Raw genomic sequence first — 27499 nt, 5'->3', positions numbered from 1 at the left:
TGTGTGTGTGTGTGTGTGTGCATGCGTGCATGTGCACACGATGTATGAGGGAGGTTAAACCCACGTCACCATCAACGCAAGATCTATTATGTACCTTACTGAGTCACTGAGCACAATGGTCACTTGTCACAGTCATGACTGCTACCTGCCTCTGACGTTGACCCACACACACACACACATGCTCATCAATGACATGTCCAGATAGGAGTCTGAGTCACCCCCCTCGCTGTCTGAATGCACAGGAGACGCAAACAGCTTGTGTCGTGAGCATGCAAGCCGCTGACGTAAGCAGGAGTCTTAAAAAAGCTCAAGCAAAAACTCTCCCATGAGACTCATTTCAGCCGTGAGTCATGTGCACCTATTAACTTCTACGTCATCTCAGATAAAAATAACCCTGATATCGGGATTGCTTGTTGAATCTCTAATTGCATGCTGGTGATTTATGTGCAGCTCTGGCTTTGTGCCTTTTGAATCATGTTCAAAGGAGAAGATAATGAGTGTGACTTCATGAATCCTGAAGAATCGACTGTGTCCCTTGGCAAGTTAAAAACATTTGTCACACGCCAACACACGGTGGGAAATCACATTCTTTAGAAGCAGCTCTGGAGATTTAATTTTCCTTTAGTGGCTGCTACAAAGACAAACCCCTGAAGAAGTGATGTGTTAGAGGTGTGCCTCGTTTAACATAAACTGCTGATTATTATCAGTCTCAAATACATGCACATTTTTACATACCACAGCACCACTTCCACTGCAGAAAAAAACGGCTCACACCCGCTAGCATCTGGCTATTTAATGTAATGGGAAAGGATACAATCGACATTTACACCACGTCAAAAAACTCAATAGTAGCCATGGTCATGTATCGGCTCCAGCTCTGATCAGCACTGACAGAAACACAACACCTGAGTGAACCTGCTATTTTAGCCCCTTAACCTCCAAGATACGTACAATGATGTGCTGACACGAAATACCATCTGTCTCCACTCAAGGAGCGCTCAAACATCATTCCAAATAAGTCCGCAATGAATTTGAAAGAGAGACTGAATAAGTAAGAGATATAAAAAAAGAAGTAACCACTGTAAAGTTTTCAAGAGCCTCCATGCTGCTTTCTGCTAATGTCAAAAGTGACACACCAAAAAAACACACACACAAAGGCATCTGCTGCAGAGCCTTGTACACGACTCTACTGGCAATGGGAAAGGAGTCTATAGCTTATTTTTAGCAGGTTTACCCATGTTTTTTTTTTTTTTAATGTATATGCACTCTAATTTGGGGGAAAGGGGGCACATGTGTGTCTCTCTTACAACAATGAACACTTTTTTTTATGTATAACAGCTTACACTAACGCGGGACATAAATATCCAGACCATAATTTATCCAATAAATATACTGACAATTAAATTGTCAGATATTGCCTGTTTCATCTAAGCCGCACAATTAAATTTTGTGTCATCAAATGGTGAAAGTCTCTGTAATGATACTTACTCTGACAGGTGAAAAGAGGGAGTGGTTACCCAGGGCCCAATAGGAGGGAGGCCTGGAGGGTTCCATCTTGCATTTTTTTATTATTATTATTTTCGTCATTTGAGTCATAACTAAATTAAAACTGGTTATATAAATCAGTTGAAAGACTGAACTTTGTATTAAAGATACAGTGGAATCTCTCTTAGGCCTCTTTCAACCCTTAAAGGCACAAAATGGTTCAGTCCGCTGCTGCACATTTCATTCTAAATGCAGCTGCAGCTGATTGAGAAACTAGTTCTGCTGCAAAAATCAGGGAAGAGAGAGCGAAAGAAAGAAAGAAAGAAAGAAAGAAAGAAAGAAAGAAAGAAAGAAAGAAAGAAAGAAAGAAAGAAGGAAAGAAAGAAAGAAAGAACCCAATTTTGAAACACCAAATCCAAAAGGTACACAAGAGTGACAAAGATCAAGAGAGGAATGATGGGGGGCCCATAGAGACTACTGATGCACAGGGCCCAGAATTTGATGCTAAGCCCCTGCTGACAGATGTTATGTCAAAAACTATGAATACCTGTGCATGTTCTGCAAAAGACCTGCCTTTTTAAATAATGATTTGGAGTACCCCATACAAGCTATATAGAGTTAAACTGATAAAATCCCCAGAATGTTGGAGATGCCAGAACGGAGTAGGTACACTGACTCATATGTTATGGAGCTGCCCTAAAATCCACGACTTCTGACATTGACAGAAATTTTACACAAATCATCAGGCGCAATGTGACTCTTTCCCAGAGTCTGTATATTATTGGGCTCTGAAGCTCCTCGAGGACCCTCCGACTCCTGAAATTGGAGCGTAATCCTAGTGTTTCCAGCAGAAACACTAGAATTACACTCCTATTTCAGGAGAACTGGGACAGACGCAATGATTTAAAGATCAAGGTACATCTGTTTTTTCGCACTGAAATCCCTGTGACAGCCACATCTCATCATCACGTTTGACATCACCAAATGTGGAAGTAAGCTAATCCACCAATACGGCTGGGCATCCTATATTCTTCACGTTATACTTTCAGGTGTTTGTTGTCTCAAAATGCTAATAAAGGGTATTCACAAAAAATAACAATTTGTAGTATCTCTGCAGTTGACAATATTATTAATCCAGTTTTCTATCTCTCAATGCTACCAAAACCAATAAATGACATCATGAGCAGAGGCTGAACTGTTGTTTAAATATGCATTTAAACCTGCCTGCAGAGCAGCGGCCGCTGACTCGCATGTTTGATCTTTGTAAAAGCTTTAGTCCAGGATGAAAACACATAAAACAGGTTAATGGAGCGATGACACTTTGGGCTGTTCAGCAGAGGCCAATGGCAAACCACAACTGTAGTCTTCACACTGCTCTAATAAAGTAACATTTACTTCTCCATTCTGACCTAATGTTCATTTAAACGGTCACATTTTTAGGAGCCCTCGGGTGAAAAATCAGGCATTCTGAGTTTATCCAACAGGTTTTGAAAACGTTTAATTATAACAATCACTGCAAACAGATTTGCCAAAGCCATAGAGAGGATGAAGTCTGTCCACTGATGATTAATTTTGTAAATTTGAATTTTGGAATGAGTACTGGGCAACAGCTAGTTTGCACTGCTTTGTATCCACTCGTCACTGTAAGAAGATGTTCTGTCATGTATTATAATTATTTGGTTTTTTTTTATTTATTTAGGATTATTAAAATGCTACTTCAGTAAATTCAATTCTTGATGGATCTTCTTGGTCAGAAGACTTCATAGAAATGTCATGCTTTGGACAAAGTGAGTCTCCTCTCTACATCTCTCTCTACTTTCTTCCGATGTGAAACACTAGCTGATTTGGATCTACGTGTATGTATTTCTGTCATCCTCGTGGGAAAATAGGAGCTGTGATTAATTACATCCTTTCCACTGAACTCTGTTTCATGACACCTTGTCTTCTTCCATCCTCCTGTTTTTCCTCTGCTGTCATTCGATCCACAGTCCAGCACTGTGACGCAGGCAAGGGCGTCATTTTTTCCTTTGTGGAAATGTCATCTTAATCACACAGTATGGCCTATCCAGGGAGAGGAGCAGCAGCGTCATCAGATCCATGGATCCAAGTGTGTTTATCCATAAACATCAGCTCTCATGTTCACCTGCTGCTGTGTGTGTGTGTGTGTGTGTGTGTGTGTGTGTGCACGCACACTTTTAGTATCCTTTCACTTACATTCTGGGGATTTTAAGTTCCTCTTTGTGTCCAGACTGAGATGTATTTTTGTGTTTGTTTTCAGCAACAACACATTATCTGTAGATTCTGGTCTGTGTTAGTGATGTGCTAAACATTTTGTGTCCTCTGACAAAAATATTTTATTTTAGAGAGAGCAAAAATTCTCAATTTTTTGCTTTGTGTGTGAGCTCTTCACATACCCCTCATGGAACCAGTTCATTCATTCATTAATTCATTCATTCATTCATATTTGGTCTATTTGCTCATTTCAATGTGTAATTTCCAAAACAATAACAAAAACCCATGATACACTTTTTCTCATAACACATTCCATGAGCAAACAGGAGCAGGAAGAAGAAAAATGTCTACACCTGCCCCTTTCTTACTAATAACAGAAGCTACTGTAGATGCAGATACAAATGTAATTTCCATATTGACCTTTTTTTCTTTCTTTTTTTCATAAATCATATCTATTTTAGCAATAACAACAGTGAAAATCAGTTACAGTCATCTTAACATTTTTGTTACTCAGAAAGTTCATACTGTCCCAGTATTTTGTCTTTATAACATCTTTAAAATTGAATAATATTTGAGCTGAAGTCATTAGAATTCCACAGTTTGAGTCCCTAAACTGAAACACACAGCTGCTTTAATGTAGTGTGAGCGTACTGACTTTTCAAATTAAACGTCCTTCTACGATCCTCGTCATTGGATCTTAATATGAACAGCCTCTGGAGATTTTCAGTTTATAATCTGTTTCTGGCTTTAAACATGACTAATATTTTTAAATCAACTCAGTCTTTAACTTTCAACACACGTGAGCTGGTAAACAGTCTGTGAGAATGTTCTCTGACATTCACCTAATTCTGAAGAGACTTTCAACCAATATAAATTGGTTCAGAGCACACAAAGTTGGCTTTTAGCTGAAACCCAAAAAATCACAGGTTTTCCTTGACCTGAACCATTACAGCAGGTCCTGAAAAACTGGTGAAAACACAAGCTTGTACACTAGATAGCACCAAGATTCCAATAATCTGAACTGATTCAAGGAGCAGAGCTGATCTGGTGGGAAAAAAAACGGTAATAGTAATGTCATTACTGCTGTCCTCCATTCACTGTGTCACTGTTAAAAAATGATGATGAGGAAATAAATTTTCTGAATCTGAATCTGAATCTGAATTGTGGTCCTTGGACCAATTTTTAACAGCCCTCAGCTTTACTTTCAAAATATATTATGGCCTGCCAAACAATATTGATTAGTCAAGCATGATCAAGTTGCATTTTTTTCAGTAGGACTATAATATAGCTTCTAGGCGTGCACCAAGTAAAGAGTTTCATAAACAGCAGACATCAAATGTAAAGAGAGGAGCGCTGCTTTCAGGAATGGTGTCCAGTTTAGTTTTGTTTGTGTTTTTTATTATCATTATTATTATTATTTGATGCCAGAGTCAGTTGGCCCCCTGGTATTTTCAATAAAAGTTTTTGAGTTAGTAGGTGGGGGTGAGAAACTGTAAGTCTGACCAAAAAAAAAGATGCAAGTGTGAGATGAAGTTTATATATTTAAAATTGAATTAAATGACCCTACAAACAATTACCAAGGAGGTTAAAAAGCAAAGTGATGAGTGACAAGTGAAATAATGATTTATTATCCATTAGTAACCCATCGAGAATTCATGCCAGGATATTTAGTCTTGTGAAAGGAGTCAGTACATTTTTCTTTTTAAAAAATATATTGTGAACAATGAGCTCGTTTCTCCGTAATTTCCAGTGAATTGCTCATGAGAAATCAGTAATCTTCAGTCAACCCCAGCAAGTCCTTTCATGTGCAGTTTGGCGCTTTGCACCTGCAAAACGCGATCTTCCAAGCTAAGATAATTCCGTTTCTATAAATATGTGGGTGTGTAAAGAATAACGACATTGAGGTCACACAGGGATCGCCATATTTTTCTCGAGAATTTGACAGCAACTGATTACCGCACCTATCACTGTTTTTTTAAATACAACTTGAGATTAGTGAGTGATTTTTATATCCTAATTGTTAAACTGTGCGCTCACAAGACCAGACTTGTCTGTGCGGACACCGTTTTTTTTCACCCCCCAAATGATCATCTTCATTTTACATCGAAATATAATTAAATCCATCAACAGCTGGAGAAAAACAGGCTGAGAGCGTTTGTTTCTGCTGTTTTTCGTTGATCTTTCTTAGAATGATCATACATAATGCCCCGTGAGGGTGCAGCTCAGGTGAAGTTTCAGCGCGGTGCCATTAATAACACACGCACGTGCTGCATCACATTCCGTCCGCCCCGGGAGCACGTGCCAATGTTCGGAATCTCTTGCATTAAGACAAAAACTGTCGCGTGAGCGCTCTGTATATCAACCTTTGGCATCATCAGTCATTGTTCCAGCGCTTATCTGATCAGCCTGAGTGCCAGTTGTGATCAATAGGCTGCTGTTATCTGCGTGTGACGCATCAGGGAGAGACAGGTGACATGTTTGACATGCAGAGGACTTATTTTTCAGTATTTCCAGAGAGTAACACCTTCCATCACGCCCTTAAACTTCTGTTTGACCACTGTGTTTGCTCTTTAATTTGGGAATGACGCAGCTGAATTAACAGACTCTGTGGATGGCGCTGTGCCCTTGTGCGCGCGTCGAAGCTGCTGTGCGCGAGCCCCGCCGCGCTGCAGAAAGGGAACCAGTGAGGATTAATGGCCATTTTCACACTGTGTGCGTATGAAAAGGCGCTCGGAGCAAACACACGAGCGTAAATGTGTTATATTCGTCCATTTTAAGTGATATTTCACCGCTGTTTTGCACTCATTGCCTTATAAGGAAAGACAGTCGCCTCGTGCCTGTCTGCAATAGGCCGAGCGCTGCAGCCTGCGGGAAGCCTGCTCTTTAACCCTCTCACTGCTGAATTTTATTTGGCGCAGCCTTATGAAACAATGCAATAGTGGCTTTCTGGACGATTTAATGTTTTTATTTTGAAAGGAATGCATCGAAAACGAATCCGTGCTGTATATATAACTCTAATAAATAAGAATTAACACTTGGATATGTGAGCCACTGGATGTAAAACAATAGGATGTGATTGGTCACCTCTCTCTCCAACTATATTTTCTAATATTGACTTCGTGGGCACTGCCATATCGAGTAGGAGCTCAGGGTTGGTTCCAGAGGTCTGTTTGTGCCCTCTGTTTCAGGTCCGAGCTGGTTCATACCGCGCGTCGTGTCTGCGCGCTCTCCGTGCCAAGTGATAACGGAACCGGCTGCTGCCTGTCCTATCGGGGCTCACAAATAGCCCAGTGAAAGACTGAAAGGCGGCCGGCCGGCGGGGTGAGAGGATGCTGACCTACATCTGCCGCCACACAACCAGGGGGGCTATCTGTTAACCCCGTGAAAATCCACCAGAAAATCCCCCGCGACATCTGAAATGTCATCTCTTTGTGTGACCTTGAGGCACAGAGGATATGGAACATGTAGTCATTGTTATGCACACATGTAGTGCGCAATTTAACTGCACAAGCAATGATTCATTCCGCATTATGATCCCGCCGAGAGGAGCTCAGTCCGACACTACAGCAGCTTCTACTGGGAATTAGTTTCATTATTTCACCCTGTGACAGGCGAGGCCTGGTGGCGCGGAGGAACACTGTCGATCAGGCTCTCTGGCCTTGACGGTGGTTGGGCCTATCGCGAGTGTTCAGCTGAACAAATTCGTCTTGTGATATTGATCGTCTTATAATTACATGTAAATCATCTGTATCATGTTTCCCAGCTCATAAACACGTGCTAATGTCGTTCTGTCTGTGCTATATAATGAGGACGGACACATGGAAAACTATCCCAAACGAACACACCCGGATGGTTTGGGAATAAAAATACAAAATTAAGTAAAAAGGCCTCTCCGAACTGCAACATCTGAGCCGGTGAGTGTCTCATCCAGGCCATCACGGTCTCTCTCCTTCCATTGCACCGTCTTGCAGTTCGATCTCTCTTCACATACAGCTACACAAGAGGGAGACCATGCTGCGTTCAGGGTTACATCTCAGCTCGTACTTTGGGCAATCAGTTCTCGCACATATGCTCGCCTTTGGTTGAACATTATAAAAAGAATACACACAAAGGAATTTATGTATGATTATTATTTGTGTGCGTTACATGTAGGTTTCTTTCAAACCAAAAATACAACAGTATTCACACATTGGCACACCTCCTCAGAAAGGGGAGAACAAATGAAAGTGAAAAACTCCACATTTTTCCATGGTGTTAGTGTGGGCAGCCTGTATTAGAGGACATATTGCCTCTAACTATTTCTCTTGTATGGTTTTGTGCAGCGGTGCATAGTGCAAGGTTATTTTTCACTTGGTGAAGCTCATGCATGTTTTCTTGAGATTTATTTGCTCTCTTCTTTGTTTCTTCTGACACTCCAAACATTCTGAAAACTAGAACAAAAATCAAAGATATAAACATTTGAAAAACATATTTTATTTACCACACTCTTTCAATCTAGTGTCCATTGTTAAGCACTCCAATTAGCACGACAGAAATGTGCTGATTTAAAACAAATTGACCAAAAATGTGCTACCAATGTCCATGTAAGGCACATTAACAACATAATGCATAAATAAAGAATAATTACCGTGTGCGCTTCTAGGACCATGTGAAGAACATCGTTACCCTGGAGTCGTACGTGTGTCATCTGCAGCCATTGTTGCTCTTACCTACAATGCTACTGACCTATGACCTCACCACACATCACGTTTCCCATAATGCCATTAACTGCACTGGGGTGGTGCTACTTTCTGCAGAAACTTAAGAGACATTACATTAAAGGCAACGCATTTTTTAAGAAGACATTTTAAGTATCTTGTAGACATATTTTTATCAAACTTTTTTTTACCTTTTTAACACCTTATTCATCACCATTTTAATGACCTTTTAACAACTTTATGAACTTAAATCATTGTGAATTTATTACTAAAACATTTACAATAAATACATCAATGAAACGGTCTCTGAGACAGTTACAGTTGGCATTGGGTATGCTCACTTCTATATAGGCTACCCTCTAATGTGCCTCATGCAGTAGTGTGCTGCAAGCCAACTCCAGTTTCCTCATTTTCATGTGTGCATGGATGAAAGAAAAAAGCAACAGTTCACTCAAAATGTGTGATTATATGGCCGCCTCAGCCTTTAGTCTGCGGACAGTATTGATTGCAAAGTCTGGCCCCTCCTGTAGCATTTTCAGTCCTTACTGCCTGAAGTCAAGCAGCACAAGTTAAGTGACAATGTCCAAACTCTCAGCCTATGGGTGATCTAATTATGCAAGAGTAGGCTTACATGTCACTGTCTATAACACAGGACCTTTATCCTTTGCTGGACGGGCTGCTTAAAACAAAAACACTATAGGGGGCATAAATTAAAATTTAAAAAAAATCTCTTTTCATATTATGACCTTGTGATTATGACCTTGTGAGAAAGATCCTCGTGTAGCCTACATGGATCTGCAAAAAAAAACCCGAAAACATTGTAATATACATGCCAGGCCAGTAGTTAGCAGTGTAACTTTGTAATGGCAAGCCATCAAAGAACATCAGGTGCATGGGTGAAGTGTGACCACAGACCACAGATAAACGCAAAACAACTGTAGAGAGATACAAAATAACTTAACATTGTAAACAAAGAAAAAAACCACAAAGAAAAACAAAATGACCAAAACAAAATAAAAATAAAAACTTAAAGAGACAAAATCACAAAATGCTGTTTAATAGCTAAAGAAACATGCAAAAAAAAGCAACAAAAAGAGGTAAACACCACAATATCTATGTGTCTGGCTTCTTAATCAAATAGGTGGTGGGGCCTTTTGCATATGTGTGCCCTAGGCCCCTAAATTGACAATCCGCCCATGTTTGCAGCTTCGTTACATATTGTTCATCCAAGTCGTGAGGCCAATTTTTCCCACAGCACATGAACGCAGCACGGGAACAACCCCCGCCCCTATGACCTCCCCTTCGTCTGACGTCACTCCAACGGCTATTTGCATGAAGTGTTTTCTCGCTGCAGCTCCGAGTCTCCTGCAGAACGAGTCTCTCCGAGGGGAAAGCGAGGGAAGAGGCGCAGTGAAAACAGGGGGAGGAGGGGGGCTCTTGTGTTTCATATCAGAGGAGCAGCAGCAGGAGGAAAAAAATCGTCCCGAAAGCAAAGAAGAAGGTGTCGGATAGCACAAAAAAAGCAGAAGGAACAAACAGAAAGAGGCGCTACTCTTGTGTCGGAAAATGGAGCTACCCGCCGCGGGAGAGCACGTCTTTGCGGTGGAGAGCATCGAGAAGAAGCGCAGCAGAAAGGTTTGTCACAAGAGCACCGAAGGACATTTTTTTACACACATGCACATGGAGTCGAAGATCGTTAGTCTTTGCTTTCTTTCACCTTTACACGGACTACATGTTTCTGTTGATTTCATGAGTTGATTTCTCAGGTGACGGTGCAACGCAGAACGCATTTTGCTGCGTAAAGTAACGCTCATTATCCCGTTTCTCTCCATCCACAGGGGAGGTTTGAGTACCTGGTCAAGTGGCGAGGATGGTCTCCAAAGTAAGTCCTCCTTTTTAAAACATATGATAACATTCAAAGCAAAAGTGTGTGAATGTGTGCATCCGTACGAGCGTGGGCGCGCACAAGGGCGGTTGCGCGTTCTTGCTCTGGGCGCTCGACGCCTCGATGATGGATGTGGTTTTACAATGTATGCAATCCCCAGTGTGCCAATTAAAGGAAGACATGTCTATAATTGAAGCCTATGTTGAAGAAATGCCCATATATCTACAGTTGAGTGGAGGCTGGGCCGCTCCATCCTACTCCCCCTCCTGCCACGGCCGCGCGTAAAAGTTACTCATGATTTATTACACGTGCATCCACAGGGAGTGCGAGTGTCTCAGAGTGTTGTTTACACATGTACACGCCTGAAAATATGAGCTTTGGGAGGATTTACAAGTCAAGGGTCGTTTTGGTGCAAAAATAACCTTCAATCCGGAGCTAGTGTCTGTTCATGTGTGCCACTGTTTGACAGGCTGATGCGTCCTCACAGCTCACTGTCTGCTCTCTGAACAGATACAACACGTGGGAACCAGAGGAAAACATCCTGGACCCAAGACTGCTTGATGCTTTCCAAGACAGGTACGTTTAGATTTGGATAACCCGTCCTTACAAGTGATGAGGTACACCATATAAATCACTGACAGGTTTAAATTCACAACATTCCCAGGTCATAGAGGAATTCTCTGATACTCAGTCACATGTTTAAACTGTATGTTTGTAGTCAGGAGCTTTGCTGTCCTGTCACTCTATCTGGATAATCCCATCCTGATAATAACCATCTACACCCTGTGCAGATCTTCATTTTATGAGAGTTTGGATTAGGATTAACGCTGGTGTCATCAGAGGGTCATTTTAGGGTTAAACTCATGTCAGGGTTACCTTCAGAGCAAACTCTGACACTTTATTGTATCAACTTTGTGTCACCTGATAGTTATTTGAGTGTCAGCATCAGGTTATCATTCTTAAGTGCTACCTGCTGTTCTAACATCCACTCACCAGATGCACCTGTGTCATCTTTCGCAGGACATGACGATGACATGAATAAACCTATTATGCAAAAGTTATTGATTGAGCAAAACAAAAGTTCTGTTTGGCTTATTGTTGGTTGTTGTTTTTTTCAGAGTTAATACATTTACACCATTATTTGAGTAGATGCTGAAATTTCAGATGTCCTGTAGAAATGTTTGAAGACATATCAAAAATACTCTGAATAAATGCATGTCTGTTTTTATTCCCCACAATAGAATTAGTTAAAATTCCATCTTTTTCCTCACTCACTGAAAAAGCCAGAAACAGTGAATATTTGAATATATTATATTATTTCAAAAGACACAATGCCTCCTATGTCACTGAAAATTCTATTTACACATCATCCATTTCTTAAAGTGTCCACTTCACAGTTGTTTAAGTTGCATGGTGGACCATCATTGTCTTCTGAACACGTGATGTCACATATTCTGCTTATATGTCCACGTTTGAAACTCTCATCACATACTATACCATATAGAGGCTGGAATCACCAGATGCCCCACAATATGATACAGTAAAATACAATACAATACAATATGATATAATAAGGTATTATCAAGATTCCCAAGTCACAATACAGAATTACTTTAAATGTTTTGCGATATGCTGCGTATCGCCATAGAATATACATTGATATATTGTGATTTATTACCTTTTTTCAACTGCAAAAGATGTTCCAAAAGAAAAACAACACAAAAACATCTTTTTAGGCGGACAGAAAAAACATTTGATTTTATTATTCTAGTAGGCTACCAAAAGTTAAATTTTTATTTGTAATATTTATGATGTAAGTAATAAAAATAGGCATTTGTGTATCAATACAATATTGTTATACAAAAATATTGTGATACTATGCTACATTTATTTTTTCTCTAGGCCCTGATACCTGATTGATAGTGCAACACTGCCATGGGAAAATAAAGTTTACAAATAAATAATATCAAATTAATAATTCACAGGTAAAACAAAATTCCTGAGTAAGAAATTGCAGATTATGATGTTTTTCTGAGGAATGAATGAATGAATGAATAGTAACTTCATAGTGCATGTCAGCTGTTTCATTCTAAAAAGTGCTGACAAGTCTAAAACAAATGGCAGTCTGACAGATAATCTTTTGGAGTGTCACTCATGGGAACTGCATCTCACACACACACAAATCAATATTCAACACACAGATTTGACAACACCCTCAGATGATGACTGATGTGGAAACAGCCTTCTAGTGACAAACACTGCACATGCATCACTCAGCACAGTGAGGGTCAAACATCCAAGTGATCTAGCAATAAAAAAAACATTTTTGAGACAAGGAGGACTTTGAATTATGGTGTCTTTTCTTTATCCGTCCGTGATGTATTAAAGGCAAGAGGAAATAAATTTTGAAGTGAACAGGGAACTAAATAGCAGCTTAGCAACTGCTATAAATCTCAGTGTCTAACCAGATGAACTTCCTCATGTTCCATATTAGTGCAGCAGAATGTGTCCATGGTTCTCAAATTGGGCCGCCATGGTGAAATTAGCCGCCTGGCTAATTGTTAAATAGTCCACTGAGTGACTGAGCAGACAGCGCCACATGAAGGACAGTATAATTGAATTTCCTAAACGCACAACGTGTTAAGCTGTCACTGGCTTTTCTCTCTACCCCACCCCCCCTCACCTTTTTGCTTACAGCAACCTCTCAGGTCACATGTTAAAGCAAAACACAGACATCATTCTGTGTCTGTTTTCGCAATTACCTCCCTCCTCTGTAAAGAGGAGAGATTTTATTGAAACTAATTGCGTGTCTCCCCGGGGAGCCAAATCGTCTGAATGCCAGGCTATGAAAATACACTGAGTCGTCATTGTAATTAGATGTGAGGGAGGAGGGTGGGGGAGGGGACTGACATCACTCTTGTCTGTGGTATTGAGTTACTGCCTCAGAGAGACTTTCACGGAGACGGAGGGAAGCTAAGGAAAGTCAGAGAGGGGCTGGTCTTTATCATTTACAGGCATTGCATGGTATTTTGAGTGTCATTTAGAGTGTGTCATATAAAGCCACTGTTAAGCTCTTTGTAGCAGTTAATTACAAATATGGTGAGGTATTAAACAGGAATAAAGGTTGGAATACTATAAAAAGAACAATGAAATAAAAATGTGTATTATTGAAAGAATTTTAATTTGCGTCAGGAGGTGTAACTCCAACCTGTAACATGGGCTCAGTGTTTTCTAATCAAGCCTAAGAAGGACACCCATGACGTTGTGTTGCCATGCAACGGCGACTCATCTCTGTGAGATGGTTTCACTGATTGGCTGCTGGTTTCCTCTCCCACAGGGAACGCCAAGAGCAGCTGATGGGATATCGCAAGAGAGGACCCAAACCGAAGCACCTGCTGGTTCAGGTGAGACAGTAATGATGCTTGTGATTATAATTAATGTAAACCATGAATTACAGTTTTGCTCAAGATTCATCTCCGTGCGTTATTCACTCTCAAATTCCAGAAAGCAGTATATTACATTTTTGAATTTCTGAAGTGTTGATGAATAAATTGACTTATGGATACATACTGATTCTAGTTATTTGACACGCTTTCATTTAGGGCTGTACCTGATTTAGAATTATGCAAGGTTAATCGGATTTGGCTTTTCAGTACGAATATTTAATAATTCGTTTTGTTTTCCATACAAAGTTTTAAAGTTGAAACAGGTTCAGAAGGACTTTCAGAGAGAAGGCAGAATTCACATGATATAGTAAACGAGCTAATGACGCTGACAGGGGCATAAATGTGCAACATTTTTTGCTGACACTACACATCAAACAAATAACAGAGACTGTATCCTACTAAGTTGCTCTCAGCTGTAATTTCATCACTTCAAAGCAGAGGGTCTCTCCCCTGTGCTGCTGCCTGCATGTCTGTAGCTCCCTGTACCAAAGAGTAATGTGAAAGTCAAGAACACTCCCCCCGCAGCAAAATCTGGGGACCAAAACATCCCCAAAAGCACACTGACTAGCAAAAAAACAACTGCTTGACGCGAAGCAATCTTAGTTGAGTGATGATTCGGATGATGGTGATGATGATGATGATGATACAGTCATTCTGCCGTTCTCTGCAACTAACCAAGAAAAAAAAATCATAGTCATGTTATAGCCTTGTTAGAATTTTTTTAATGTGATTGTATGCCCTCAATATGAATTTTTCCCGTTGTATAGAAAATTGTATAATATCAATACTTTTCAAGGTTTTGTATTAAAATTTGAAATTCCAGCTTCATGACAACACAATGTCTGATATAAGGCAGGTTTAGAGGGGTACTCCAAGGATTTAATATTGCACTTCCAATAAGTTGGTTGGACTCACAAGAGAGATTAAAAAATAAGTGACAGAAATCAAAGCAGCATAAGGCAGAGTTAACCTGGCTTTTAGTTCCAAGAATAGGGCAAGTTCTCGAAATGCTAAATCCTACAATTCTCATAATGCAACATAAAAGCATGATTTTGCCCCCCAAACTCAACACATCCAGTTTTTGCTACAGCTTTACTGTTATAAAGATTTCCAGAGGCACAGAGGATATTATACAAGTGTTCTCACAGGCTGAGCAGGGGCCCTCTGTGATGGGATAACTGATCTTCATGTTTAAAATTAGTGGAAGGCCCCAGTAACTTAAGTGTGGGAGTGCTTGCACATTGCAAATTTAATCGAAGTAATAGATATGCAAGGACATATTGTTTTATGTTTTAGGGACAAGTTCTCTGACCTTACAGTTGTAGTTAAATGCCTGTGAATTGTACATTTAGCGCATCAATCAGCAGACCAAAAGGCCAGGGGAACCCCTCAGAGGAGTGTTTTTGTTCCTCTCAGGAGGGTGTTGGTGGTAACACATGGGATAAAGTCAATGACGGGACACAAAGCAGCCAATGACATTCCTCGGAGCTGAGGTCACAGCCACAGGAGACACTTTGAAATGTCACTGTGATGGCCGGGCCTATGACTGAGCGAGCTGCACAGGAGCTGTGGGAAGGCTGTGTGAACATGGACCGAGGCCCCTGAAATAAACTGTGCACTCGTTCGGTGCCTCAGAAGAGCCCCTCACACATTCCAAGTTCAGCTCGTGGGCCCCAGTGAACCATGGCCTTTTGTTGTAGCCTGACAGACATGTGTAGCTACTGTCGGCAGTTTGACCATAAATCAAATGCCCCGCCAAAAGGGATGCCCTTTACTTTAATACTTACTCAATACTGACACTTAATCATAAGAAATTCTATAATTCTTCTTCATTTAATATTGATATAGGTAACTGTGATTTTGTTATTGACACAAATTACCATCTGGTTTCAAAGGTTCCTTCTTTCGCCCGGAGATCCAGTATTCTGGCTGACCTCCATGAGGCGTCCCTAGATGAGGACAGCTGTCAGAAGACCAGCCCCATCCAGATGCTCCGTCCCCAGGGTCAGCAGTACCAGCTCAACAGCAAGAAGCACCACCAGTACCAGCCGCTGTGCAGGGAGCGCGAAGCCGAGCAGCAGACCAACGGCAAGAAGTACTACTATCAGCTCAACAGCAAGAAGCACCACCATTACCAGCCGGACCTCAAGGGCCACGAGCCCATATTTGCCAAGCCAAAAGCTCCAGAACTGGCTAACAAGGGGTACAACCTTCCCCCAGTGCTGCAACAAAAGTGGGTCCGGGACAAGGACTCAGGCTGCCTCACCAAAGTCAAGGACATCACCATGGAGCTGAAGAAGCTTCCAGCAGACCTATATGGCCACAAAGAGTCAGAGAAGGTCAAGCCTAAGGAGGATGCTTTACCACAGTCTAACGGTGTCAGCAACAGCAAGCTAAAGATTGTCAAGAACAAAAACAAAAATGGACGGATTGTTATTGTCATGAGCAAGTACATGGAAAATGGAATGCAAGCGGCTAAGATTAAAAACGGCGATTCTGTCGAAAAGCAAGTGACTGACGACTGCACCGAGAACCACCTTGAGAAGATGAAACTCGTCAAGAAGCTTGGCCTCATGAATGGATTTGCAAAAAACCCCAAAGACAAAGTTCCCAGATCTGGATTTAACGGAGATTGCCCCAAAGAAAAGGAACAGTCCCCCCAAACGGAGCCAACTGTGACGGAACAGGATAAACATGTCGAGGTCAGGGGTCAGGGGCAGCTTTCAGTGGATCAGCCTTTACAATTGACAACCAAGCCTAATCTGCTCTCCCTGCCTTTGGAAAGGGGAGTTACCTCCCCACTGGACAAAAGAGGAAGCCAAGGTGGATTTCAAGGACTAAAGCGACACCTCTCTGACACTGACATTGAGGAGCATGGGAGTACTAAGAGGTTTTTGAGCCCCAGGAGTATCAGCGCACCTAACACGGTATCTTCACCCATCCAAAGCATCAGCATCGACCAAAACGGACATCAGAGTCACATTGGGCTGCAGGATTGTGGCTATGCAGACCAAGAGGAACCTATTGACTTGAGCATTGTCAAGTCTAGGCCTAAAGCTACCCAACCTGAAACACACACACAAGCTCAAAGTATAATACAGGTTGAAACACAAACAGATGCACAGACAGAAAAACATACTGAAACACAAACAACTCCAGAGGGGGAGAAGGACAATTCATTGTCTGTTTGTGACCACAAAAAGAGAAAAGAAGAGACATTTCCGTCTTTCCAGCCTTTCCTCGGGAATATAGTAATCACAGACATTACTACAAACTGCCTCACTGTCACCTTTAAGGAATATATAACAGCATAACTGCACTGTAAAATCGGACAAGTTGATCTTACTTAAAAAAAATAACTTGAGATCTTAATTTATATTTACTTTACTGTTTACTTAACCTGAATGTAGCTGTATTTATGTAATTTTGTGAAATTGTTGCAACTTAAAAATGTCAAATGGAATTACCATGTTCTTTGTAAGTGTTAGCAACTTCAGTAAACCAAGTTAGTCTGAGATAACTTGATCATCACCAAGAGAATTTTGCAAATGATCAAGTTAGGAGATTTGCAGGTGCTGCACTTTAACATGTTTAAGAAAATATAAATATGACTGACTAGTTTGCAACCTGCAGAATACACAGTGAACTTGATTTACTGCATTTGCTAAAACATAGAAAGATTGATTTAATTTAACTTGTTGTTTTTAAGTTGCTACAACTTCACAAAATCAAGTAAATATAACTTCATTTTAAGTTAAACTTAACAATTAAATGTAAAGTAAACATAAATTAAGATAAATAGTTATATTTTTCAAGGCAATCAGTTTCCTAGATTTTTCTATAATAAAATCATCTTGTCAGATTTTGCAGTGGAACTAGGTACCAACTGTGTAACTGTACAAATGTACTTTAGAAATATTTGTATTTTCAGATGCTTGAATGTACAAACGGACCCTTGATGTTGTTTTCATTTTGTATAGTTCATATTTTTAAAAAAGATCCTTTATTGCATTATTTGCATATTTGTTCTTATAAGCGCTCTGTTGTTATTGCAGGAAATTTTATCACATGCAGTATCTACTTTTTTTTTTCAAACTTAGTTTAAAAAGCCAAATTAGGTCAAATAAATGTCGGGAACTTTGAAGATGCACTTAACGGTTGTAAATACTCTTCACTTTTCTATGGATGTCATTTGATTATACACTCAACTCTCTGCATCTCAGATAATGTTAAACAAATGTAGGCTATATGGAAAATTTAGTATGGAAGACAAATATATTGAATCATGGTAAATTACACTGTGCAAGTGTGTGTGTGTGGGGGTGTGTGTGTGTGTGTGTGTGTGTCCGTTTGCGTGAACAGATGGACAGCTTGAAACAAGGATGCATGCTGTTTGGACAGATTATGCCATTAGGCATGCTTAAACAAGGGGATAAAGAAAATATGAAGCGCCTTTGTGTCAATAAATGTGATTTGCGTTGTTGAAAGGGAAAGTGTTTTTTTTAAATGAAAGATTATTAACGGTTCATGTTTGATATATGCTCCATTGATTTGATCTCTGTTCGGAGGTAAAGTGTTATTTGAGTCATGCATCTTGAGATCTGATACTGAGCACAAGTCACTTCCATTAGGACAAACAACCCTGTGACTATTTATCTGAGGTTTTGCAGCAGTACGGTGACTAAAAAATGCCTTTTCTTCTCTTGAATTACATCAATCACAAATTTGTGTTAACACTGCCTGTTGAGCTGAGTAATCCAACAGAGTAGCACAACCAGCTGGGAGCTGTATGATTCCGTTTTCATGCTCCCTGGCTCCCTGACTTGTCCGTATAGGCTGCACTGCTCTGTATGGGATTCAGTGAACTTTTGAGTAACTTTTGCAACACCTCAGTAATTAAAAGTCTGTAAAACCACACATTATTGTCATAATCTGATCTGTTCCCTTGTGTCATACATGCCCCTTCTCCTTTTCTCCAAATCACCTCCAGCACTCCGTGATCTGAGGTGCAGTGAATTGCTCTGTGAGAACATTGATCAGATGCACTTTTGATGTTTTGTGTGCAGACTAAAAAACACCAAGGCTTCCTATGATACATTTTGCAATAATAAAATTGTTTGCAAGTGATACATGGACTTGTGTGCAATGTGTTTATTTTTATAGGCTACATATATAATCCTACACCATGAAGGCTCATGGCTGGTATCATGCATCACATGTGACCTTGGCTTCCCACAGAGAATTAAAGCTTTTAACCGGAAAGGGCGGCCGCTATAATGCTCTTAAATGGCTATACATACCTCAGAAGTTGTTAAATCTGTACATGGCTCTATTTGTGGTCTGTGTGTGTGTGTGTGTGTTCTGCGGGCCATGAGGATTATTATAGAGCCTGTGAGTTTATTTTCAGTTGGGCTGCCCGGAGCAGCTATTTACCTTCTGTGCATATGGTAACAGGTCAGCCGTGGTTCATTGCTATATATGGAAGGCACTGTCTTTTCAATCATTTAAATGGTCACAATGACTTCAATTCAAAGTGAATGAAAACAAAATTTATACTTAAGGGTCAAGTCAGGTAAGGTGGGACATCAGGTAAAGTGGGACAAATAAGGTTTTACATATTGGGCTCTTAAAATATTAGCAGCCAATAGCCATACATGTGATTGCATGTCACAATAGATGTGAAACACGAAACAATCATTTTTGATTGGTTTGAGAGGACTAGGACAGGCAGAGCATAGACTCAAAAAATCACTGGTCACAGAACTTTGCAGGTAAGCCATGTGGCATATTGATTTTCTCTTTTAATTGATAAGATTGCAGTAGCTAAAACCTATAGGATGTTGCATTTTATCAACTGTTAAAATGTTTTCAAAATACACTTTACTTTTTTATGATAAATTGTTTTTAAAAAAAAAAGTACTGCCATTCAAGCAAAAGAACAAGGAAAGCATTTTAGAAAAATTGAAGGACTTTTTTTATGAATAGCCACAGGTTACATGAATAATTCAATCACTTAAAGCCTGAGCTCATAAATAAATTTTATTATATAAAAAACAAACCTGACTGTCCTATTTTACCTTAACATGTCATTGGAGTGAGATAGGAATGCTTGATGTGTTTGAAGGTCCAAAGTTACTGAAATATTTTACCTGGCAACATATTTTCTTGAAAGAAATCTCGCAAAGATCTATTCAAGCTCTATAAAAACAGCTATTTAAAAAAAAAATGTTTGGTGGTTCTCTCAGTAATCTAACAAAAATTACTTGGATATAAGAGATAAAATATGATGATCGCATAATTGCTGTTTATTTATGCATAAACTTGAGTTGATTGTGGGTTAACCTAGATGTGCCTTTGAAGAGGATTAGAGTTGTTTAATGCTCATAATTTAGACCTGAGCAGCTGTTGCTGTCAGATGTTTCTTGAATAAATCTTCCTGACATGCCTGCAGGAGGCGGCTGCTCTCTCTGTCTGACCTACAGGTTCAGCTGAAATGACATAACGCGGGATATTATTTCCATCCTTCCACGGCTTCATATTACAGCCCTTCATATTAATGAGGCGCACAGACAGCTGGAAAAGGGGAGAGATGTGCAGAGGAGCTGCGTCATGAACGTAACCAAGCCTCCGACGGCTGTCTGCGTGAAATGACTAATATGAGTCTTTTCCAACGCTGCAAATACATGACGCGTCGTTCAGTCCGACGACAGAGACACAGCTCTCGACCATTTCCTGGGTTCCAGCCCGCCGAGAGAGCAGCTTTCTGTGCACGTTTATGTGAACAACGACAGAGAAAATGGCTGTCCTCTGCGCTCCATCCACTTACTCTTTCTGAAACGCCTCGCAGCTGCTGCACACGACATACAAATGCAGCTACGTTTCAGCAAGGAAACCAAACGAGAAACCGGATTTTATACACAATTTCCTCAAAGTGTCACATGTTTGCTTGTGTGTCTGCAAAAACCTGTAAAACTCTGAACAAGCTGGTGTAATTGTCGTATAGGCTAAATAAAACTGCAGCCATAGAACGGTGTAATCGCTTTTTAAAATTTAGTTAACTGTAAAATCTTTAGGTCTCACCTAAAATAATCTTGGAAACTGACTGCCTTGAAAAAGGAAAGTAAATAAAATTAATAATAATTAACTTATGTTTACATTATGATTAAGTGAAATTACCTTGTTCTTTATAAGTGTTAACAACTTCAGTAAACCAAGTTAGTCTTGACTTCACTTGATCATCAAAAGGAGGATTTGGCCAGTGATGAAGTTGGGAGATCTGCAAGTTCTGTTTCCTTAATGAGTTTAAGAAAATATAAATGTGACTGACTAGTTTGCAACCTGCAGAATGTAGATACATAGTACAGTGAACTTGGTTTACTGAAGTTGCTAAAACTAAGAAAGATTGATTTAATTAAACCCATAATTTTTAAGCTGCAACAACGTCACAAAATCAAGTAAATAGAACCAAACTGTTAGTAAATGTAACAATTAGATATAGCGTTAACATAAATTAAGATTAAGAGTTGTATTTACTTACAATTTTCGGTTTTCTAGATTTTGTGAATTAAAATCAGCTTGACAGACTATACAGTGCTGATGATCCAGCCTGTTTTCCCTCTTCCTCTTATCTGCCAGCTGATGTGCAATGTGTGCATGCATGACTGAGTGAGGCCTGAAAATGCTCTTTGGCATGCTATACTATTCTATGCTGCTGATTTCCACAATGACAGAACTATTTGGGAAATCTTTTCAACAGTGGAGCTTTTGACAGGGACATTATGTCAGTTCTGAGCCAAACATGTAGACTGTCTATTCCTCAGAGTCCTTCTCTGTGGGCCTACAGTTTTTTCACACATCCAGATGCACAGAAATAGCGTATAAAGTGCAAACGCTGCAGATTTGAGACTGTGTCAAGTCATAGTTGCATAAGGAAGGAGGCTTCAATAAAATAATTGCAACAAACACAATCTTTTAGACGTCAATCTGCTTAGGCTGTTGCTCCAATGCAGTCTTTTAACTGTGAACAGAACAGGCAAGGCAAATGTATTTATATATAACACATTTCATTTATTAATATATTTAACCTTTATTTAACCAAGTTGGTCCCACTGAGGTTAAGAATCTCTTTTCCAGGGGAGATCTGGCCAAGACAGTCACCAGCGAAGGCACAAAGACACAAAGGGAGACAAAACATTCACAAGCACTAAGATTTGCAATAAAAGAGAACTAAATATATAAAGAGAAGTTCCTGTGAGTCAGTTTTACTCCAGGCAACAACTAGGCATGCTAAAAAGATTGACATCCTGTAGAATGTGCTTCTAAGTCTTTCATTTTAGATTTAAAAACATTGAATGAATCCAGCTCCTTCAGTTTCAAGTCATTCTGCAGCAACTCCAGGCTGGAACCGCTTTAAAGATCAAGTTCACTACAAAGCATGCCAAAGAGGATGAAGCAAATTATTTCAATTCAGTTTCCATTTCAATTTGATTCATAAAGTCCAATATCACAAATCATATTTAGCCTCAGAGGGCTTTACAGGGCAGAATGTTCCCACAACATTGGCTAATGTTACCTACAAGTTGTAATAATGTTTTAAAGAAAACATTTTTAATCTGATGTTCAAAGAACGTTTTAAGGATCATTTCAAATTGGGTAAATGCTGACTAAGACATAACATTTGAACTGCAACATGCTGAGGATGTTTTGTGGATGTTGAGAGGTGACAGATCATAGAATGTTCTTTTTGTAAAACGTTCCTACAATGATATACATGAGAACAAAGAAAGAACATTTTCAAAGAACATCTTATTGAGGCCTAAGATTACAAAACATTTTTTTATTAAACATTCCTGTGTGGGGGTAAAAAAGTCATTTTAAACATGCTGATGGTGTTTAGAGAGAATGTTACCCCTAACTTTAAAAAGTAGAACATTCTGGGAACTATAAAGAAAAATTGCTGCTGAAAACAGTACTAAAACATAGCATTGTACCATTATCAGAATGTTTTTAGAACCAAACGTTGCTAGCTTAGTACGCTACTTCTGACTGGGAATGACTAGCTTCAAATAACAAAAAATAACTATGAAGTCAGCTGTTTGCGGGAGCTATGGAACTGCTATACTTTGTACACAAAAAAAGAATTATAATAGCCTATAAGAGAGAACAACTCATGATCTCAAAACCACAGCACACATCCACTATGATAATGATTAAGAATACATATACTCATTTGAAATGACTTAATTGGCTGTCTATTTTTATAAAGGCCTATTCAGCGCCTGTATCCCCTCTGACGTTGGAGAGGCGATCAGCGCTTGCAGTCATAACAGTGACTAACTTGCATGAGTCAGCTGGATCCAGTTTAGTGAAAAACAAGTCTAAACCCTCAATCACCCTGCAGACTGACCTCATCTGTAGGTGTGATACAGCGAGACTAAAGACACGTTTAACAGGCCTGCACAGGCTGCGGGGGTCAGAGTATTACCTAAAACACACTGTGTGTGTTTAAGTGGAGATTTGTGTGTGGCGCGCGGACGAAATAGATCTAATAGCTGCGTGAACCGTGGAGCTTATTCTTCATACCATGCAGCGTGCGTGCTTCTGGTGCTTTTGGAACCGGATTTGCATTCATGGAAATCTTCTTTATGGCAAGGGGGATTCATGGAAAGAAAAACAAATTCAAACCCGAAGCAAATACCCATAACGCATGATGATTATCTAACTGCCCTGCACCATCTGTCCATCATTTCCTTAGAACACATTAATAGCCTAAGTGCAGGAAATTGAGCCTTTAAGTGGATACTCCGATGTGGACTATTGCAAGTCAAAAAAAGAGGAATACCCTTTATTTTTTTTGTCTTCTCGTATCGTGATCGCCGCATGTGAGCTGCTATCACTTCACCTCTAATGACACAAACTGATTAAATTCGATATATATTGAGGAATAAACCCGCTTTAAAATGTCTATGACTGCATGTTCCATAATAGCTGCTGGGCTTTCCCGTTTGTGCACACACGACGAAGCAGCATCTTGCCCAGATACAAGCCAACCAATGGTGTTTAAACGGCGGCAGCACTGCTGCACTGCAGGCGCGCCGAGACCAATCGCATCCAGAGTCTGAGGTGCGCCCGTCTTCCCTTTCTGTCTCCTCTCAGTGCTTGATTATGCGCTGCAAAATGCGGCTGCTGACAGAGAAAAATATAAGTCAATTGCATCCTGAATCAAACTACAATTAGACAAATGTCCTTCACGGAGAAATAATAGGCTTCCAAATGCACTGGCGCGCGCTCTGCTTCCCTTAAAAGATTCCGACAGCCTTTTTACCAGCATGCTATTATTCCACAGCAAATATTAGTAAAACGTGGATATCTTCCAAAAATCAAATGTAAAATAGCTTCAGGTGGGTTTACTGTCCTTCTCTGCGAGCTTTCCATCAGGCTTCAGCTCTAACTGTCTTAGTTGGCAAATGCGCAAACAAATTAGTAAAGAATGTGATCATGTTGTGAATATGATCTATCTTTATATGCCGTCGATTCTCTGCAAAACGAATGGATTTTGTGCCATGACAGCCCGCGGGAGTTTTGTAGGGACACCTTGGTTGGAATTGGAAGAAAACCCGTTTCAATAATATGTCTTGCATCAGCGTCTAAACGGAGACTTTTGAGAAAATCCAAATTCACCGTGACAGTTTGCAGACACATCGATTCATTAGTGACACCGATGAACTTCCGACGGCAAATATTCTGATGGCAAGAGAATTAGTGGAAAAAATAAAATAAAAAATAGTCGTCATAATCATAAAGCGCCTTTTTTTTAGCTCACAGTGTGCATTGTCATTAAAAAACATGCTTTTTGTCTTGATTTCTGGGCTCAATTGTCGGAAAATAATTAATCAGATTATAGGCCTATTCGGGTTGTGCTCATAAATCTACATGTAAATTGTTTAATTTAAGATGTCAGCCACATCAGTATCCTGTCGCTCAATTCCGTTTGTTCTTGTCTTAAAATCTCTTAAAAGCTGTTCATCTTCATCATCATCTGGCTGGAGACGTTACCATTTATTAAAAGAGCAAAATTATTTGTGCTCTAGGGGCTTTTTAATCATTCTGACAAACGTCACGCATTAAATTTAGGCTATTAACCCCTTTGGAACCCGAGCAAGTTGATTTGATTTCTATCTAAAATGCGGGGAGAAGGTAAAGCACAACTTTACAACATATGGCCCCTAAACCGCAAGGAATTCGTAAAACGTTTAAAGAAAATTAGTAAAATATGTAAGAAAAAAAAAAAAAAACAAAAAAATGAACCAAAAGAAGTGCAGAGCATTTAAAAATGTAGGCAATGCATTTTTTGTTTTTCTATAATATAATTTTGAATATAGCCTATAATCATAGTGATTCTAAAGGTGTTTTTTCTGGACATTTTGCCCTAGTTTTTGATTTTCTTTAAATAAGTGTAACCCCTTTTAAAAAACTAATTTTAAGGTCATTTTCTTCATAACTAAAATCTTGCAATTTGTTGGACATTTTTTGCCAAGTTGTTCCCCGTCTTTGAAAGAAATCAAACCAATTTGCTCGGGTTTCAAAGGGTTAAATAGCTTGTGAGGAAAACTGATGTCAAACTGGGCTTTAACGGGTTAAGCTGTTCGATTCAGAAGCTTATCGGCTGCTTCAGTCTCACGTGACTGACTGTCTTTTTCACACACAACAGAGAGAAAAAACAAAAGTCATTTGCAGGTAAAATATTGGACATTAATAGATTTTATTAGATGTCGTTCATCCCTTTCATTCCGCGACTGACTACATCGATTAAGCTTTTTGAGTCTAATTATTGGTTATACTTTTTTTCCAAATGTGACTGCGGCTTTGGTCTGTATAGGAAGGAGAGACTCTATCATATCAAAATATTGTAATCGCCGGTAAATCCTTTCGAGAAATGAGGCTGTGAAAAAGTCTGAATCCAGCAGGTAGATAATCTGTCCTATTTTATTTTTTTTAATTAAGTTATCGCGTCATGGATTCGGCCTGCATGAAGAAGTCACGTTAAGACTTGGCTATTTTTTTTCATCCGTTTTGTCCTTAATTCTTCTCTTTTGATTTTAATTTCAGTAAAAGAAAAAAATGAATGAAATAATGACTATTGAACATTTTTCACTTACCTCAAACACTTAAATTAACATTGTGAATAATTTTCATAGTCTATTTTATTAAACTGATATTTTGTGAGGATACTATTCGAATAATAATAATAATTAATAATACAATAATAATAATAGTACTAGTAATAATAATAATAATAATAACAATAATAATTGTTATTATAATAATAATAATAATAAATAATAATAATTATTATTTATTATTATTATTATTATTATTATTATTATATCCTTTGTTTCGAATTAATTACAATAAATTGTTTCACTGCCTATTATCTGCCTGGCTACCGGACTGGCCCTTTATTATTTCTTGTCTTTTTTTCTCGGCATAAAAATTAAGGCTATTTATCGGCCTGTGTGTTGAGCAAAACAGTGACCTGATTTATGAGATATCGCCACGTCATAGTTACTTATTATTTTTATTTTATTTATTTTTGTTTTACATTCAGTATTATGATTTGGGTATGATTTTATTTCATTTCAAGTCTTCTGTTAAGTTTTTTTTTTTTTTTTTTGCTTTTTTTAGAGTGTGGAAACAAGAACTGGTAGCCTTCAGTTCCTCTGGCGTTATCCTCTTATTGCGCTGGTACATGACCAAAAACAGGCCCACAAGCGGCCTATACAAATTAATTCTGCATATGCAGATCATTTGGGGTTGAGAACCAGAAGAAAACATACCGATCTAAAATCAGTGTCAGATTCAGATTTACCTACTTATGTTTTATTAAATGGTCAATGAGAAAGAGGTGGCGGGTAACGCTGCTCCGACCTTTGCCGTAACGCAGACTAATTTTCCATGAAAAGCTATCCTGACCTTTGAGAGATATTCATCAGCTGATCTCTGCTTGCTTCATTTTCATTATTTCTGTTTTGTTTTTCAAATATTTCATAAATCAAAGTCAAGAAACGTCTTGCATAAATGGACAGTGACAGAAATCCCACTGTCTGTCACTTCACCCGAAGTGAATTCAATTAAGCCACTTCCCTGCGGTGATTTAAATGTACACCCACTGCGTAAATATTTTCATCTACAAAGCGCCTTAAATATATGCAACAAATTTGACAAATATAACTTTGCCTTCGACGTTAGATTAGGTGTTTTAATGAAATAATATGAATATACATTTTGTCTGACAGAACAGCGCATTGATCCTCTGTTTTGCCCCAAACAGCAAAGACAAACACCATGAATGCGGGCACACTTGTCACCAGTGGATACATTGTATCGTTGTGCTTATGGACAAATATGCCTATAATAAAGTGCCGAGCGATATGGCTGCATTAGCTGCTAGATACATTGCTGAAAATGAGGGATGTCTCCACTGTTTCTCGCACTGTCCCATAAATCAGACGATACCGTTATTTCCTCTTGGCTCTATTCGCTTGACGACACTATCGCGCGCACGGACTACTTTCGATACCACGTGCATTTTTGAATATCTCCCACAACTTGCGCGAAATGATTCACGCGCCGCGCGGGGAAAAAAAGCCACCCCCCGAAAGAATTCACACAGGCGCACGCTCCTCCCCTTACTTAGCAACCCGAGCACGTAGCAACGGCTCCACCAATGGCCGCTCTTCTAGAGGTTCCACCGA

At 39.4% G+C, this 27499-nt stretch overlaps 1 protein-coding gene across 2 annotated transcripts; it reads left to right on the top strand.

Moving 5' to 3' along the window:
* Positions 1-9786: 9786 nt before the first annotated feature.
* Positions 9787-17485, top strand: LOC121941949 (E3 SUMO-protein ligase CBX4-like). 2 transcript variants are annotated; one of them, XM_042484984.1, is made up of 5 exons: positions 9787-10049; positions 10253-10296; positions 10810-10875; positions 13637-13703; positions 15641-17485. In XM_042484984.1, exons 1-5 carry the CDS (start codon positions 9981-9983, stop codon positions 17057-17059), a joined length of 1665 nt encoding a protein of 554 aa, XP_042340918.1. In that variant the 5' UTR covers positions 9787-9980; the 3' UTR covers positions 17060-17485. The 2 variants fall into 2 exon arrangements, with proteins under 2 accessions (XP_042340918.1, XP_042340920.1); XM_042484986.1 differs by having other exon boundaries at positions 10769-10875.
* The last annotated feature ends 10014 nt before the right edge of the window (positions 17486-27499 follow it).

The sequence above is a fragment of the Plectropomus leopardus genome, chromosome 4 (assembly GCF_008729295.1).
Source record: "Plectropomus leopardus isolate mb chromosome 4, YSFRI_Pleo_2.0, whole genome shotgun sequence".
Lineage (NCBI taxonomy): Eukaryota > Metazoa > Chordata > Actinopteri > Perciformes > Serranidae > Plectropomus > Plectropomus leopardus.
Note: the sequence above shows the minus strand (reverse complement) of the source record. Positions and strands in the feature narration are given on the sequence as shown.

Excerpts from the sequence above, each read along its gene's own strand:
- LOC121941949 (XM_042484984.1), top strand. The coding sequence starts at position 9,981 with ATGGAGCTACCCGCCGCGGGAGAGCACGTCTTTGCGGTGGAGAGCATC. Across the intron at positions 10,050-10,252 it reads AGAAGAAGCGCAGCAGAAAG|GGGAGGTTTGAGTACCTGGT; the intron begins GTTTGTCACAAG and ends CTCCATCCACAG. Across the intron at positions 13,704-15,640 it reads CGAAGCACCTGCTGGTTCAG|GTTCCTTCTTTCGCCCGGAG; the intron begins GTGAGACAGTAA and ends CTGGTTTCAAAG.